Raw genomic sequence first — 17,230 nt, 5'->3', positions numbered from 1 at the left:
CAATCATAATATTAGCTGATCATCCACGTCATTCGTCTTCGCCCGAAACAATCCATTTCTGAAATACGGAAAGTACTCTGTATGTACGGGAAGGTGGAAATGTGTGTTTATAAATAGATTGTTAGTTTGTTTTTATTCACCAAAGGTCACGGCGAATTTGTGATCGAAGAAAACAAAAACCGGCAAAATTAACATAAGATTGTCGGTTTTTAAAAAAACTTAATGTTAATGTGCCGAATGTTCGTTCAAGGTCAACTATTTCGAAATGGCAGGATACGCATACGATGATCGGATGTACGGCGATTTTTGCTGAGTAAATCTTCCAGAGCTTCCGTTAAGAGGAGATCAAAAATCTGTAGGAAATTATTCCATTTAAAAACCGGAAATTTGCGAACAAATTACGACTGTGTGTGTATTGATTATGGAAATGTTAAGTGGTGGTCGCGTCCACATACGCCGCCACCGATCTCTTGCTAAAACACACTTATACACCCGGCATAATGTAACCACGTTGGGAAGCAGGCCCCCGACGCGCGCATCGACAAGTGGCCAGACAACCGCGCTTATCCTCCGGCACCGTATACATCCTCGTCTATGAGTACATATATATGCAAAAACATAGTCATAAACAGGAGCTTTCAGCGCAGCACGCCAATATTTAAGCAAATACTCCCTATTGTCCTTGCCAGCCAGCACTAATGCTATGATGCCAAGGTGTGGAAAGGGCTTTTTCGATATATTAGACTGTCGACGGTAATCGATTGGATATGTCGTGCATTAACAGTTAAAACAGCCGGCTGTGTACTCATGCAGCGCTTACGGGAATGGAGTGAGCTGGTGTCTATGTGTATGTGTGTGCGGATGTAATGCAGCTGAATTATCGGACTTTTTTGTGGGTGATTCGGTGCAGTTGGTGGAAGCTTTCAAGTGGTGCTTGGTTGGTCATATATTGAGACGGGCGGACGCGCGATGGGAAAAGTGTTTTCCTGGCAGTTGGGAAGATGAGATTTTGTATCCATTTCCTGAACCTCCTACGAACCGAGCCGCAACCGCGACCGCGCGGTATATCCAAGCTGCCGATTACCGGCAACCGTGTTTTTTTTATTTTGTCCGACACCTACAGTACCCGTTGGTGAAAATTTCGTTGTATATATTATGTCTGTAACATTCCATTAAATCCAGGTATATCTCTTTCTACTTATACGCCAACTTGTAACATTTTGAATTACCGTGATACTGTAGCAGTGCAACTCACTAAAACCTGCCATGACATTAATTAATTTAGGCGTCCTCAGCCGTTTGCTGTTTAGCTGGTTGCAGACTCAGCAGATCCCGCATCGCAAATTTCATTAAGAAAAAAAAATTAAAAGCCAAAACGTAATAAACAAAAGACTATTCAACAATACCAAAGTATAACAAAAAGCAACGGACGCCGCCAAACCGGAAGCTGACCGTGAACCGACCCGGCAGTCTGTCGACGGGTTTCGTCATTTGCTGTGGCAGTGCGCGTAAATATACCGGCAGTTCCATACCGCGTACCGGATATCTACGATGGCAGCGCCAGGGAATCAATGAGTAATACTAGCCGGTTTTGCGAGCGCTGTGCGTGCCGCATTAACTGCCAGTCGGCGATCTAGCAGCTGTATATTGCGCGCTGATATCCAGTCAGCTGTGCCGTTTCCGCCTGCCTGTCTCTCTTTCCCGGCCTCAGTCCGCTCAGTACGCTTGATGATTGTGGCAACACACTAACTTTTCCTCTCTCAGCAAGCGGCGAAAATTAAGCCACAAATCCCGTTTGTATCTAAGACGCGCGCGCAGCGGCAACTGATATTATTCCCTCGTGATGATGGCGCAACGCTGCAACAATGCCGACGTCTCTGTTGCTGTTTGACCTTTGCCGGCCGGTTAGCCGTTGCGTGGTGGCGGGCTCGACTATGCCATTTCCGTGTGCGACTGATTACTTATCGTGCTGTTATTTCACTGCCTGGGCGCCAAGATGAGTGCCGTGTCACTGGCCAGTCGTAAGCAGCGCCGCTCGTCCGCGCTGGCTGTGACCACGGAAACGCAACATTTACTGGAATGTATTCAGGTACGATTAAGTATAACTACTGAAACGTCTTTAGTTTTTCTTATAAATTTATTCTGCATTTTTCTTGGAATTTAAGGCTCGTAGAACGTAGAACTCGCTCGTAGAACCGCTGCATTAATTTGATTTCTAAGGTGTGTTACGTAAGTACAATTTTTTATATGCGATTATTCGAAACGGGACTAATTGTGCGCAGATCCAGTTAAGATCGGCGACAGAGACTGGCGCCGCGTGTCGTCGCTATAATCCCGGGATTATGAGTATCCCCCGCACTGATAAGATAATCCCTTGTGCGCGCGCACACCTCCCCGCGCGCACGCGGTGCGGTAATTTAATCCTGAGACATTTGTCCCGGGTGTCGATTTGTCTGTAACCGGGTGCTACTGTTGCTGGCCAGAAAGGAAGCGGCATATTTGTCAACAGCTACAATTGGCTTACAACTGCCTGACAGACCACCGCTCCACGTTAGTAAATGCCGGCTAGCAATCGGGAATAAGTGTGTATATATAAATTGATACGTATAATATAACACGGCAATTGCAACTATGCGGCATCTACGTTTACCGGCGCATTTCTTTATAATGGCTATCCCGTTTACATCCCAAATGACTTGCAGATCGTTTTCTCCCATGAGCGATCGCAGGCAGCTATCAATACATGCATATGTGTGAGAGGGCCGAAAGGGGTATATGCAGCATTTAAATATTGCCCAGCTGACTACGGGGTTCTGTTTTAATGGAAACAATTGCCAACCGGCTTTATCGATCTCTAAATATTGTGCATATATACGCGCACTTTATAATCGAACGTTAATTTTTCCCACAATCGGCGGAAATGGCGGTACATCACGCCGTCGCATAACCCGGTTCAATATTGTTTTATCTGTACATTAATAAGTTTTACAAGTAATGCCTGCGCGCAGAATTGACATTCAGATTTCAAAACTGCTCGTTACACGCCAATATTATGAACTACCTATAGCTGTTCTGTATTTCGAATAATTTTGATATTCCTTGGTATAATAATTTCCGCCAAGCAATCAGTGCCGGATTTCATCGGAAACAGTTGAGGTTATTTTTGTTTTTGCAGTGCACCGTTCAGGTTAACGATGATATTGCCCAGCTACACGATCTGCTCACGCAGCTGGGATCCGTTAAGGACAGCCCGCAGCTGCGGCGGGAAATTAATAATGTGATCAGACACTGCCTGGAAGTGGCGCGTAATGCCAAGGAGCGCTTCCTCTATATTGTGCTCAAGTAGGTAACAATGCGTTATTGTTTTACGAATATTATCAGTCAAGCCCCGTAAACATAATTTTCCACACATATAACGAACCCGACAAGTGTTTTCCAATAAAATCAAAAGTGCTGTAGATTTTTTATTTAAAATTAATAATTATGCGCTTGTGTTACAAAGCATTTGCTAATTAAAATAACTATTAAATTGTATGATATAAATACGTACGTGCGAATGCATATTTGTTTCTAGCTATTTATTTATAATACTGTGAACAAAATATTTTCAAAATAATGCACAGAAAGCGTATATCAAAGTGTTTGTTGTCTTTTGTAAAATCTGATCGCCGGCATGCCGGATAATGTCGCAGAGCGGCATCTAAAGTTTCTGTTTTGGAGGACGTGTAAGCGGGAACAGTGTGGTTGTACATGTTGCAGCTGGTGTCAGATTGCATTGACATGTAAATGACCAACTGTTATCCCGCCGACACTTTCCACACTAATAATATGTGGCGCTGTGCTACGCACCAGGCAGCGCTGGGACCACAGTGAAGATGTATTTGGCTAATGCCCTTTTATCCTTCCGCTAATCCCATATGGCTCATTAAACAATTTGCACACTGAATCAGCATAAATACAACGCCGCTAAATAGCCTGTAGCGATGTATACAGTACGCAAGCAGTGCCACTTCCGCTCACCAATTCGTGCTATGACAGTCACAAACCAAATATTTACGATAACTCCAGCAGCACTTTCCACGTATCTACTTTTGTTGATATAAGTATATAGTTTCATTTTTAGTTGAAAAGTTTTTCTCGTTAGTGTAATATATATTTTTTCTATCGTAAATTAACGGGAAAAATATTTTTCAAAATGAAATGTACAAATACAGTAACACAAAATATGTGTATAAACAACAAGGCATAGAATTAAATACTGGATATACAGAGTACATACTAATATTGTGAGTAATGAGCAGCTTGCTTCGTGTTTTTTAGCTGGTAATTTTTCGGTTCGTTCATCAGTTATTTTATTCGCCGTTGTTTTTAGTTGTCGCGATAACATGAAACTGCAGAACCAAGCCGGTCAGCAGTTGGGGATATTCGGATTCTGCCTGACGTACATGCAGGGTGAACTGCATAAGGGCCTTAATTTAATCACGAGCTTCCAGTTGAAGGACGATAATTCGCTTACCCCGGAAAGTCTCCAAAAGTACGGACTGCCACATACACTCTACAGTTTTACCCAGTATTTCCGCGCTTAGTGCACGTAATTAAGGAGAGGTTGTTTTTTTGTCGTTGCCAGTGATTTGATTGAAATTGATGGAATCCTGCACACCGTGGAAAAGCATGTACATTATATCCGTCCAAGTTCCGAAACAGGTACAGTCGAATACTAACTATTAACTTGCCGGTTGGCAAACATTTTTTAAAATACATCCGCAATTTTTGCACATTCGGTTGCTATTTTGGTCTTTTTCAAAAAGGTACATTAATGCCGGTTTTTTAATATTTATTTTATTCGTTTTGCTTTCTAAAATTACAATCTGTTAATAACTGTAACTATCAATTGCAGTTTTTTATCGATATCAATTGTCAACGCTGATGTGTTGCCACTTTGTGCGTGCATTGTGATTTGTGGTGTTCTTAATTTCGCTGTGTAACCCCTGGTAATATACAACCAACCGCTTAATAGCAGAAAAACGCCGAGCAGTTTTCTATGATAAATTATTTAAGGCAACTCGATTACGTCAGTGATTTCCGGCGGCCTGGCGTCGTGATAAGGTTTGTGTGTCGTTGATGCTGATCATCAACCGTGGGCAAGAGAAACGACTGTAGTCTCTAAACTGGGCCGGCTGGATCACTTGAAATCATAGCAGGATGTAGATTAGTTCCACCGATCGATTACACTTTATTTCCCTTCACTTTCGGCCATTTCTACTTTTTGACTTGATGAACAATTATCCCAGACGTTGCGTTTTCTTATTATGTAACACGCACGCTATCCATCGTATCCCCCGCATGCAGTGTTTGCGTATTTATACATATCTATGTTTGTAAAATTACTTGAAACTTCTCGAAAAAAGATCTATTAAAAACAAAAATTAGCAACACTACAAAAGGAATAAATTTAAAAATACTTGACCTTTTTATCGTTAAGTAGTGCATTTTAAATTTCTGCCTATTATGTTACAAACTTTATTGTTCTTGTAACTCAAAACTTTACGGCTGATGCCGGTTTTGATAATTACTACGGAAACCACAATCTGCTACAGTTTCTAACCTTTACGAATAAATAAAAAATGCATGCGTTTAACAGCGGTAACAGATAGAGCTTAACACTGGCCTTTGTATTGTAGGTTATTAACGCTTCTGTTCTTGTAACTCAAAACTTTACGGCTGATGCCGGTTTTGATAATTACTACGGAAACCACAATCTGCTACAGTTTCTAACCTTTACGAATAAATAAAAAATGCATGCGTTTAACAGCGGTAACAGATAGAGCTTAACACTGGCCTTTGTATTGTAGGTTATTAACGCTTCTGTTCTTGTAACTCAAAACTTTACGGCTGATGCCGGTTTTGATAATTACTACGGAAACCACAATCTGCTACAGTTTCTAACCTTTACGAATAAATAAAAAATGCATGCGTTTAACAGCGGTAACAGATAGAGCTTAACACTGGCCTTTGTATTGTAGGTTATTAACGCTTCGACCTTTCTTCCTAACTGCAGTCTTCCATAATCTTAACCAATGGTATGCTTGATATAACAGGACACATAGTTTTCGTCTAAATTTAGACTGATGCATCGATGGATGCTGTTATTTTGACTATTTCAATTTTGCGAGTACTACAGTTTATAATTAAGCATTCATATACGCAGAGTGCAGACGCCACTGAACATAAAATTTTGCATAAAAGGCACTCCAAATTATGCCAACAACATTCCTTAGAAAAAACGCGTCTGTCGAATACGTTGTGCTACGGTCATTATTACCTTTTCAAGCAAAAAAGGCAAACAAAAATTACACTGTTCCGGTATTTAAGAAAAAACAAATTCGCTTATAAAATGAAAAAATTACTGAATGACAAACCTATTTCGCCTACGAAACGACAAACGCTTACAAAAATATGTTGAAGAAGCCAAGTAGAATAAACCATGACGCAGATAATGCAAAACAATTCAGGGATAGTTTAACAAAAAAGCGGTGTAGTGCTTTACGATTAATTTTTAATATAAGTACTTTTTCTGTTGGAATAATACTTACGAAGTCCAAACGTATTTATCCATGCCCGCCGACAATGTATTACGTTTTGTTTTCCTTGCAGACACGCCCGAGCTTCTGCGCCGGAAGTCGGACCGCTCCCTCCAGGGGCGCAGCAGCGGCTCACTGCGTATCTCTTCCCACCAAAACCAGACGGTGCCCTTCTGCACCGGCCTGATGTGTATGCCTAAGAAGTACATCTGACCTTGCAGCCGGCAATTTCCTCCAATCAAAACCTCCACAATCCGGATCCAAATGAATAGATGCTTCTATGTATACACAGTGACCTTGGGATGGCGTGATTTTCCTCTCTTTGTCAGAAACCTTGCGATATGTTTATAATTGCCTTTTTTCTTCTCCGGTCAATCCACTACCATTACTCTCGCTCTCTTTCTTTTTGTTGTCGACACATGTACAAAGCCCAGAGTATTGAAAAGATGGATTTTTGCCAAAGCCTTTTTTTGCTGGCATATGTTCCTGGTTTAAAAGGAAATCCTGCATTGTGATATGGGGAAGAGTTCTATTCAATATTGATGGTGCATTAAGGCGTGACCTTTTAGTGGTGGCTGCAGCCTCTTTGTGAGACAGGCCAATAATGCGATGTTGAAGCATTTATCGCATGTGATTTTGGCTCCTATTGTAGCTAATCGCTAAATGCTCCACATCCTTTATCCAATAATCAAAAATCCTGGGCGACGTTTGTGCGTCATAATTCACCTGTGCTCGATCGGTATTTAACAGCACTCAACATGCAAACCAAAGGGCGGTGAAAATATGTTTTCATATTAAACTATTCTTGTCTGACATCTATTCATGATAAAGAGCAATCCAAGATGCTAGTAACACAATCCTGCAATGCCCATGCTCTGCCACGTAAATTATTACTGTACTAAATTAGTTTTAGTGCTCGTTTTGTGCGAACATTTAATATATTTATACGGCTGCTAATGTTAACTTTAGGCTATCCGAGAAAGATACTGTATTAAATTGGTACATACCATTTTGCACACAGCCGGTTTTATTTGTTGTTAATCAAACGGTTAATTAAAAAGATTGTTGATTTGGCAGATACCCAGCGTGTGTAATATGCATGCTTATGCAATACGTACAGAACATACATGTGCAAGTATACCGGATATAAAAGCATGCCGTGCAGTGCCGGTTCAAGCAATTTTGAGTGTCTTTGCTTCCTTGGTCATATGCATAAGCATCCATGTAAGTAATCAGTGTAATGCGCAACAAAAACACAATCACACGTATAAAGGGATTATCTTATCGACCAACTTTTCGGTAATCGATACCGCCATTCTTGCACCAAGTCAAAGGTCATTGGCAATCAATCTGCAATTGTGGCCCGTTTTGCAGCTTGCACGGCCAAACCGCGCAACTCTGCACATAAATTACGCAAAACGCATCAATTATCGATTCTCCATTTCCATCTTTCCCTCAACTGGTTCTCCAATTCTGCCCATATTTTTTAAACAAAGTCAGCAAAAAAAGTAAACAATGCCGGAAATTCGACGTCATATCCTGTCAGTGGCCTTTCCGGCGTTCGGGCACATTATTCCGCAGATGGAGTTTATCAAGAGGCTGGTGGAGGAGGATACCTCTTTGTTGGTGACCTTTGCCGTATCGGCGGTCAAAGTGGAGGAGACGCGACAGCGTGGTTTAATCCCAAACAGCCTGAAGGATAATATTCGGCTGTTTCCGTTAAATGACAAAATTCGCGCTGATATTGATGTGGATCCCGGAGTTAATCACAAAATGGAGATTAAAAATGGTACTTTCAAGCCCCTGCATATATAAATTTAACGCTAGTCTAGAGTAATTTTTCAAATGCAGTATGATCTAATAAAGTCTAAGTATAATAAGATTATTTTAACGCATTTATGTATCAATAATTATGGGCGCATTTATATATAACATGAACCTGTTAGTTGATCTAATTTTACCTAATTTTATACAAAAGTTTACTCGCTGGTTCTGAATGCAGTAAAATACGCAAAATTATTTCGCCGCTTCGCTAAGCGTGAACGTGTGTCGAATTGCTTGATTTATTTTGTTCGATAAAGAGCGTATGTATTTTTCTATGTGTTTATTGTTAACGAGCCATGTGGTACTGTAAATAATGTTATTGTGGTTGATTCCATTATGTAATGAGTTTACATGGCTGTAAACAGAAACAACAGAAGTTACCTGTTGCGGTATTTAATTTGGTATTAGGTAACATTTTTTAGCACGCAAATGCCAGTACTTGTAATAATGCCCAAATCTACAAAAATAAATAAACCAGAAAAGCACTGTATGTTTAGTGTACAAAGTATTGCGCATATTACTCATCTTTCTCAAGTTGCTGCGAATCCTGTGATTGTGGTGATTTGAGGATATCAGTGAGGGATGTCCAGCATAAAGCTCAACAACAGAGCGTCGACTTTGGATGTTTACAATGCGCTATGTACGCACTAGGATATAATTTTACTGTATTTATACGCATTTTGCAGGTATGGAACAGGCACTCAAATACCTATTCGATACCATCCCCACCGCCGACGTTCGCGATGTCATCGAGGTACACAAATCAGCGGATCAGCCCCTGATGAATCCCTTCTTCGAGCCCGTTCAAGCCGTCATCACGGACAGCTTCGTCGGCCTGCCGGCTAAACTGTGCAGGGCCCGTGGGATTCCCTGTTATATGTTTACCACATCCTGTGGTTTTACCGTCCCAATGTTTCTCACCATTAACGAAGAAATCCCGGTGGCCCCCGACGAGACCTACTACCTACCGGCCCCGCCCGGCAACCCCTTGCCGCTGCAGCAATCCATGAAGGATTTCCTGCTCTTTACCAAAGAAATGCTGCAGCTATCCACCGGCGTCATCGCCAACTCCTTCCGCGAGCTGGAACCGGCGGCCGTCGGGATGATCGCCGGCAACCCGGTGTTCGAGGAGCTCCCGGTGTTCTTCACCGGACCGTTGATTCCCCAGGAGAAAACCAGTGGCGAGGCAGCGGAAAAGGTCATGGAATGGCTAGACGCGCAGTCAGACCGCTCGGTGGTATGCGTTTCTTTCGGCTCCATGGTCTTCCCATCCGTGGCGCAGTTACGTGAGTTAGCCGTAGCGTTGCGCAGTCTGCAGCGGCCGTTTATCTGGTCGTTGAAGCCGGAACAACAGCGCTGTCTCCCGGACGATCTCCAGCGTCATATCGCGCAGCAGTTCCACTCCGTGGAGAAGCAACCGTTCCTGATTGCGCCGTGGATTCCGCAGACGGCGGTGCTGAAGCATTCGGCTTGCGGAGTCTTCGTCTCGCATTGTGGGTGGAATGGGACGCTGGAGGCAGTGACGGCCGGGGTTCCTCTTGTTGGATGGCCGTTGTATGGGGATCAACCTCTGAATGCCGGTTTCGTTGCAGAACGGGAAGTGGGCGTGGTGGTGCCCAATACGTCATTGCGGGGAGAAGATATTTGCGCGGCGGAGAATATTACGAAGCTTATTCAGAAAGTGGGCAACTGGGACAAAAACGGCGATGAGAAATATTACAAGAGTATTAAGCAGCTGAGTGAGGTTGCTGGGAAAGTCTGGGACAAGGAAGGAAGTTCTCGGAAAGATTTTGAAAAATTTCGCAAGCACTTGTTTGGATGATTTCGAATACCCGCAAAGGCTAATAAGTGCCTTTGGTTTTCTATGTTTTTTATTCACACTTCTTGTTTGATTTAATTGCTTCATGCGTGGCACGAAATCTTACAACGTAAAAGTTTGGAAACACACTACGTACTTGATGCTTCATAGTTCAGGATCAACATCATAGTTACAAACAGTTTGCCCCAAATATTTTTTTTAAAAACAACGAATTACAAAGAAAATTCGGCTGCACTAAACGCGTTTGAAAGTTTCGATCATTGCTTGTCCATAATTATTTTCTCAGCCACTGAAAGTAGTTCTAAAGCAAACGGACCGTTAATATAATAATAATAAAATAAAATATTATTTACTGGTACATGTAGTAAATATATCGCACACAAATCAAATGTACGCACGCTATATCTGTCGTGTACAAGTAAGTACGACATACTTCCATATATACGCAATTCAAGTACGAGTAACTGGCTGCAGAGTACAAAATTTATTACGGATTTAGTACGGATTTGCAGATTTTAGTATTGTACAGTAATGAAATCGAAAAAAATGCTTCATCTGTTATTTTGCTTGAAACTATTAAGAAATCTATTTATACTTCCTGTAAATGAATACTTCCATGCAATATGAATCAAAATAAGAATCAACTGTGAAATACATAGTCAGAACGTCGAATATCGCTGAGTGTTCCCTTATTTAGGCGCCTATTCCCTGACTATTTCCAGCCGACGCACTGCGGTGTGAATGGCAAACTGTCGGCTCCCGGGCTCCGAATAAATTCAGAACAGATGTACAGCCTATGCAAATGGGAATCACATAAGCTGTCGGGTACTGTGCTGAAAACGAAATTTTAAAGAAAATTCTGGAGGGTTGACCTTTAACAAAATGCAAGCTTACGAATAAGTTTCTTTTCCTTTGCAATATATGCGCGCACAAGTTGTATCTCGTTAAATTTTAATGGGTGGTTGATTTTAATGGGTGGTTTTTTCCGTACCTGATATTTACAATACGAGTACATGTGACCAATAATAATAATTTGCTCTAATAACACCAGCGACATCCCTCATGGTCAGTTCAAGGTAGTGTAAAATGGTGCCGAGGTATCAGTATCGTTTTCGCACTGCACGTTGCACCTTGTCTGCTTACATGCATACTTCTATCGAAGACAAACTCCCTAATAGTAAGCCGAGCGCCCAATCTGTTTACCAGTTGCTCCCACTGATACTTTTAGTTAAGTACTTGTACATACATAAACGGGACGCACAAGTAGTCCGGTTCTTGATAACCAACACGAAGTGTAACTCAACTTGTATCGCTTAGAATAAGCGCTGAGATGTGGTAATAGGTAAAACAGTGCGCGAAATCTTGTGCATTGGAGCGGTGTCTGGATTTCCCCATGAAAACGTTTGCAGATCTACATTATCTACAGTAGCAGTACTACATCTATAATTTTTGCAGCTCAACTTTCAGAATAATTTAGATCAACACTCACTCCGCCCGTGGCCTACAGAGCAAATACTGTACTTCAGATTTGAATTAAGTATCGAGCATGACAGTGTCAAAGGTGACTTTCTCTAATGATTTACCAAAGACGAGCACGGTACAAACTTTTGCGGAAATTATCGAGAATATCTGGATAACATGTCTGCAGGCGGCGGGGTTTTTTCTACCCCCACCCGACAATATGAGACATCACTTTCGCCAACTATTCTCACTGTCGTCAAACTTCTTGCAGATCCTTGCAATTGGGTATGGCAGTTATAATATGATCTGGCAAATACCACAGGGCACGTCCATGACGGTGGTTACATTGACTGTAGCCACCTCTATGGTAGACATCATCGGAGCTTTGTACTATTCCGCCATATTTTATTTTAACACTAATATGGTTCGCTGCATGCGCTGTATTAGCTCGGGAGGCGGAGTTACTGCGTTATTGACCAAAAAAGACATCGTGCAAATTTGTCTTTTCATGGGCTTTGGTCTGATGATGACGATCATTCTGTCGGTAGAGAAAATTGTTACTACCGACATTTTTGGTTTCCATAGTGCGGCTCAGTTAGATTATGAACTGGTTGCAAGCCACGTAACCTTTCACACCTACACGTATGTGTATGCTGTTTATTGCGCATGTTATCGAGCCGCTTACATCAGCTCTACGATGCTGGAAAATTTCATCGCTTCCTTTGCTTTCGCTGTAGGGAAACAATTCCAGAAGGTCACAGAGCGGCTGTCTAGAGAATTAGCTAAGCCAAATAATCTTAAAGCCATTTCGCTGCTTACTGAAGAACATCAGCGTTTGGTCAGTTTGACTAACTGCTTCGATTCGGCGGTGTCGGGAGTCAACGCCTTGTTATATACTCAGTCGCTGATCAGTTTTATACTCTGCTTTTACGGAATCACTACGCAATACAAAAGTACGAATACTGTGGATTTTTGGAGTGTTGCCACGCTGGCTGAATTATCTTATATTTTGATCATGTTTATTACCACTGTCGTCTATTTAACCGAACAAGTTAGTAAACTACAAAGTACAGACTAAATTAAGTGAATTTAGTCATATCTGGCCTTCTACAGACTGTATATTTCCAGCAGCTATTTACCGGTTTAATCCATAAAAAATCAAGATTTTCTCATTTGAAAGCAGTCACAATGGCGCATGCAACTTTAAAGGCCACTTATTAGGCAACATTACGTCGAACAATGTGCTTAGTATGGTCAGACTGGAATTACCATTACTTTTTTGTCAGGACAGATAAAGGTACTAAACATGGAATTTACATTCCTTTATTGGCAATAGCCACCAAAGATACGAAGTGCACGCGCGGTGCATGACACTAATTATAAGTTATAAGCCTTCATGACAAAAAAAAATTTAAACGTTAGGCAGTACAGTAATTCTATTAGGCGGCGTTCAAATATTTCGTGAAAGAAATGGTCCACTTTTTCGACAAAACCCAACTCTTTTGTGACCTTTATTCATGGATTGCCCATTGCCGGGTGACGCCAGCTCGAGCCAACCTCGTGGCATGTGTTTATTTGCAGGCATTCGGTATCACCAGGCTGTCGCGTAAAGGTAATAAGGCATTCAAGGAGTATGTAGCTGACCAAAGACTGCTTCCAGCCGGCCTAACAATGGCTGGTTTGCCGGTGAACCGCGAAACTGCAGTCGTGGTAAGTGGCACAGAATTAGGCTAGTTTTATCAACGGTGATGTAATTATCACGTCATAACTGCAGCCATAGCTGATTTTATTAGTGCGATAATTAACAAACAAGGTCATACCGTTTAACAAAGCGCCACGCCATGGTCAGTTTTGTTTAACATCTTCTGTTTTCAGGCAGTTGGTGCCATTTGCAGCTATGTACTGTTGTTTTCGGGGTTAGCCGACAGCGATAAGCCACCGAGCTGCAATCTGACCGCCACACAACCACCGAACCACGCTTTTTTAAATTCCTTTTGCGCCATCTGCACTTCGTTCAACGCCAGCATATCTGGCTGACTTCACGAACAGTGTCATTGCAGTTACCTTTCTGGCTTACTCCGTCTGCAAAAGCTAAACACGCTACGAAGCTTGTTATTTGGAGCGCGCTCTTTCCTTGGCCCATACCGTAGAACTGTCTACAACTTATTTTTTATTGTACAAAGTATAAACAAATTAACAAAACTCAAAAATAATTGGCAGTCAGCTGCATGAACAATAGGTACATTAGGGAGTATCTCCGCGTTTTCTGTATATGAATCTTAATCTTGGGCAGTTTGCATCGTTGTGGATTTGTCGCTTGTGGACATCATTGTTTTTCTCTGTTAAACTCCTACATCAAATGCGCACTTGTGAAATTTGTACCTGATTTCAATAGTTTCACTTCTCATGTGCAGGAAAATATTTGTCATCTGATGTCTGCTTATGGGTTGATGTCATTGTCTCTAACATAAGATCAACAGAAAGCCATATTCTGCGCATTCGGATTTTGTACTGTATTGCTATTGCTAGTTTTAAGCGTTTGAAATTATTTCGTTTAAGAAATTTGCGTGAAGTAGATCTAAAATGTCGAATAAAAAATGTGACATCCAGCCAGAACGTGAAAAATCAGTAATTTCTGACTATCGTTTTCGTTTCACTCTTCCCCGCGATTCCTTTCTAGTCGACACATTTTGATGTAAATCGCTAACGTCCGGTTCCAAAGACATTCAGAAATTGAGGAACCGTAAAGGGAAGTCACAATCAGTCACAAGCAATCGGATATTGCGGCCGGCGTAAACGAAGTTAGAAACACGTTTGGATGACCTTTAACACTCGGCAATCAAAACGGTAAACATGAGGTAGCTTTGCAGCTAGATAGTAGAGCAGTATGCTCTAGTAGTTAAAGTGGAGTGTTTAAATGACGGTCTGTAATGGAAACATATTGTTCGAAGGACGCGATTTGTCACTGGCAAGTAAGCAACGAACGGGCACTTTTGTTGTGAACGTATTTTGTTGATGAGTGGTTGATGTTTGGTGCTTGCAATTTGTTGTAATTTGTTGTAATTGACAATACTTACTTGCAATTTGCCAAATGAGACCAGCGACCAACCTCAGTTTGATGTAGTGCAAAGTACAAAATGATGTCACGATATCGCTTTCACAGTCCCTTTGCAAGAAACCGAGCTCATAATCTGTTTACCAGCAAATCCCACTGATATTAAATTTTTCTGTTACGTAAATCGGGCTCATGATGGGGGGTTTAGCCTGTGTCGCTTTGCGTAAATGGTAAATTATGGTAATAAGTACAACACCATGTGCAATCTTACGTATTTTGGAGCATTTGCTTTATAAAAATAGTACTAACACAAGCGACTGCCTAGATTCCACACGTAGAATTTTGCCAGTCGAAAACGCACGCTACTCTGCAACTCAACTTTCACATCTAGAGCATTTCAGACTAACGCTAACCCATCAACAGCCGAAGGAAATCGCTGACCTTCCAATTTGAATTCTGAATTATCCAGCATGGAAATGTCAAAGTTGTCAGTTTCTAATGATTTACCAAAGATGGTCTCGGTACAAAAGGTTGCGGAAAGGATCGAGGATATCTGGATGATAAGTCTGCAAACGGTGGGCTTTTTCCTGCCACAACCATATCAAACCGGGAGCACGAGACATCACATCCGCAAACTCTTCTCACTAATATCAAATTCTTTTCAAAGCCTAGCATTTGTATATTGCGCTTGTAACATAATCTGGCAGATACCACAGGAGATGTGATTCACGGCTGTTACATTGACTGTGGCCGCTTATACGGTGGACACCATTGGAACGTTGTACTATTTCGCCATATTTTATTTCAACACCAACTTGGTGCGCTATATGCGCTGTGTGAGCTCGGGAGGCGGAGTTATCTCTCTATTGAACCAAAAAGACATTAGGCAAATTTGCATTTTTATGGGCTTCAGCCTGATCATGATTATCGTTTTTTCGGTTGAAAACATCGTGACTTCGGACATTGCCGGTTTCTATCGTTCAGTTCAGCTGGATTATGTGCTGGTTGCACGCTATGTGACCTTTAAGACCTATACGTACGTGTATGTTGCTTATTGCGCATGTTATCGAGCTGCTTGCATCAGCGCCATGATGCTTTAAAGTTTCATCGCTTCATTTGCTTTCGCTGTGGGAAAACAATTCCGAAAGGTCACAGAACGGCTATCCAATGAACTGTCGAAGCCAAACAATTTTAAAGCGATTTCAGTGCTCACAGAGGAACATCAGCGCCTAGTCCATCTGACCAATAGCTTTGATTCGGCAGTTTCGGGAGTTAATGCAATCTTGTACGTTCAGTCGTTGATCAGCATTATACTCTGCATATACGAAATCGCTACGCAGTACAAAACTACGAATACCGTGAATCTTGGGAATGTTGCCACTCTGGCAGAGTACACTTACATTTTGATTATGTATGCTACGGCTGTCGTCTATCTAACTGAACAAGTAAGTGTAAGCCAAATTACGGAATTGATCGGCGATTTAGGGTAAAAAGCTATTTCATCGGACAAGCAAGGCAGCGATGCAAACAGTTGCGTTAACTTGCCCGCAGAGAATCCTACCTCAGCAGTTAATAGTTATGTATGAGCAGGATGTTGTACTAGTTATGTGTGAGCAATATCTTCGCTGTCTCCATGAAATGCTTCAACTTCGACAAAATGTTAACGTTGAATTATTGCTCAACCCCGAAATTCACTACAGTTTTCCCTTTTGTAAGTTTGAATTGCATTTCAGTCGCGTGTCGTGTTAGCTGAGTAAGATTCAAAAATTTAACAACCACCATGATATGAAAGCTGTCGAGTGTCGACCAAAGCAAAATTGTAACAAGTGTTTTATGTGCAGGCATCCGGCATTACCAGGCTGTCGCGTAAAGGTGATAAGGAATTCAAGGAGTACGTAGCCGACCAGAAGCAGTTTCCAGCCGGCTTATCGATGGCCGGTTTGCCGGTTAACCGCGAAGCGGTGTTCGTGGTACGTGATACGCTATTTGAGCTGTTTGCATAAACGATGGCGTAATCGTGTTTACAACCACAGTTTTAGATAGTACAGTAGTGAAACCAAAAAAGGTCACAACCTTTAGATTCACCCTCGCGCAACGGCCAGGTTTAGCAGCATCATTTTCTGTCATTTAGGCTGTCGGTGCCACTTGCAGTTATGTACTGCTGTTTTCGGAATTAGCCGACAGTGACAAGGCATCGGGCTGTAATCTGACCGCCGTACCACCACTGAACCACGTTTTCCCAAACTCTTATTGTGCCATCTGCACACATTCGTGCAATGGTAGCACATTCAGCTGATCGCACGGGACAGTGATTACAGCGACCGTACTCCGTCGTCAAGAACTGAGCATTCCACGACGCTTTCTATTTTGAGCGCACTGTTTACTTAACCCATGGTCATTCCGACAAACGCCTGTAACTGAATTTCATTGCATTAAGAGAAATAAGAAATTATTAGCCATCAAATGCCTGTACTAAAAAATAATCGTAGT

At 41.8% G+C, this 17,230-nt stretch overlaps 2 protein-coding genes across 3 annotated transcripts; both read left to right on the top strand.

Moving 5' to 3' along the window:
* Positions 1-1,589: 1,589 nt before the first annotated feature.
* On the top strand, positions 1,590-7,316 carry LOC129602039 (uncharacterized). Of its 2 annotated transcripts, none has more exons than XM_055500983.1 (5): positions 1,590-2,089; positions 3,176-3,342; positions 4,373-4,534; positions 4,628-4,704; positions 6,024-6,073. In XM_055500983.1, exons 1-5 carry the CDS (start codon positions 1,997-1,999, stop codon positions 6,029-6,031), a joined length of 507 nt encoding a protein of 168 aa, XP_055356958.1. In that variant the 5' UTR covers positions 1,590-1,996; the 3' UTR covers positions 6,032-6,073. The 2 variants fall into 2 exon arrangements, with proteins under 2 accessions (XP_055356958.1, XP_055356957.1); XM_055500982.1 differs by lacking the exon at positions 6,024-6,073 and adding an exon at positions 6,655-7,316 and having other exon boundaries at positions 1,602-2,089.
* Positions 7,317-7,961: 645 nt separating this feature from the next.
* LOC129602034 (uncharacterized) lies at positions 7,962-10,352 on the top strand. Its single transcript, XM_055500975.1, has 2 exons — positions 7,962-8,370; positions 9,092-10,352. The coding sequence occupies exons 1-2, from the start codon at positions 8,097-8,099 to the stop codon at positions 10,225-10,227; spliced, it is 1,410 nt and encodes a 469-aa protein (XP_055356950.1). The 5' UTR covers positions 7,962-8,096; the 3' UTR covers positions 10,228-10,352.
* Positions 10,353-17,230: the final 6,878 nt, after the last annotated feature.

This window comes from Paramacrobiotus metropolitanus, unplaced genomic scaffold (assembly GCF_019649055.1).
Source record: "Paramacrobiotus metropolitanus isolate TYO unplaced genomic scaffold, Prichtersi_v1.0 Parri_scaffold0000315, whole genome shotgun sequence".
Lineage (NCBI taxonomy): Eukaryota > Metazoa > Tardigrada > Eutardigrada > Parachela > Macrobiotidae > Paramacrobiotus > Paramacrobiotus metropolitanus.
Note: the sequence above shows the minus strand (reverse complement) of the source record. Positions and strands in the feature narration are given on the sequence as shown.

What these genes read in the sequence shown, in the direction of transcription:
- LOC129602034 (XM_055500975.1), top strand. Translation starts at nt 8,097, where the DNA reads ATGCCGGAAATTCGACGTCATATCCTGTCAGTGGCCTTTCCGGCGTTC. An exon ending in CAAAATGGAGATTAAAAATG is followed by an intron (nt 8,371 to 9,091) that starts GTACTTTCAAGC and finishes CGCATTTTGCAG; the next exon opens with GTATGGAACAGGCACTCAAA.
- LOC129602039 (XM_055500982.1), top strand. Translation starts at nt 1,997, where the DNA reads ATGAGTGCCGTGTCACTGGCCAGTCGTAAGCAGCGCCGCTCGTCCGCG. An exon ending in ATTTACTGGAATGTATTCAG is followed by an intron (nt 2,090 to 3,175) that starts GTACGATTAAGT and finishes TTGTTTTTGCAG; the next exon opens with TGCACCGTTCAGGTTAACGA. An exon ending in TTCCTCTATATTGTGCTCAA is followed by an intron (nt 3,343 to 4,372) that starts GTAGGTAACAAT and finishes CGTTGTTTTTAG; the next exon opens with TTGTCGCGATAACATGAAAC.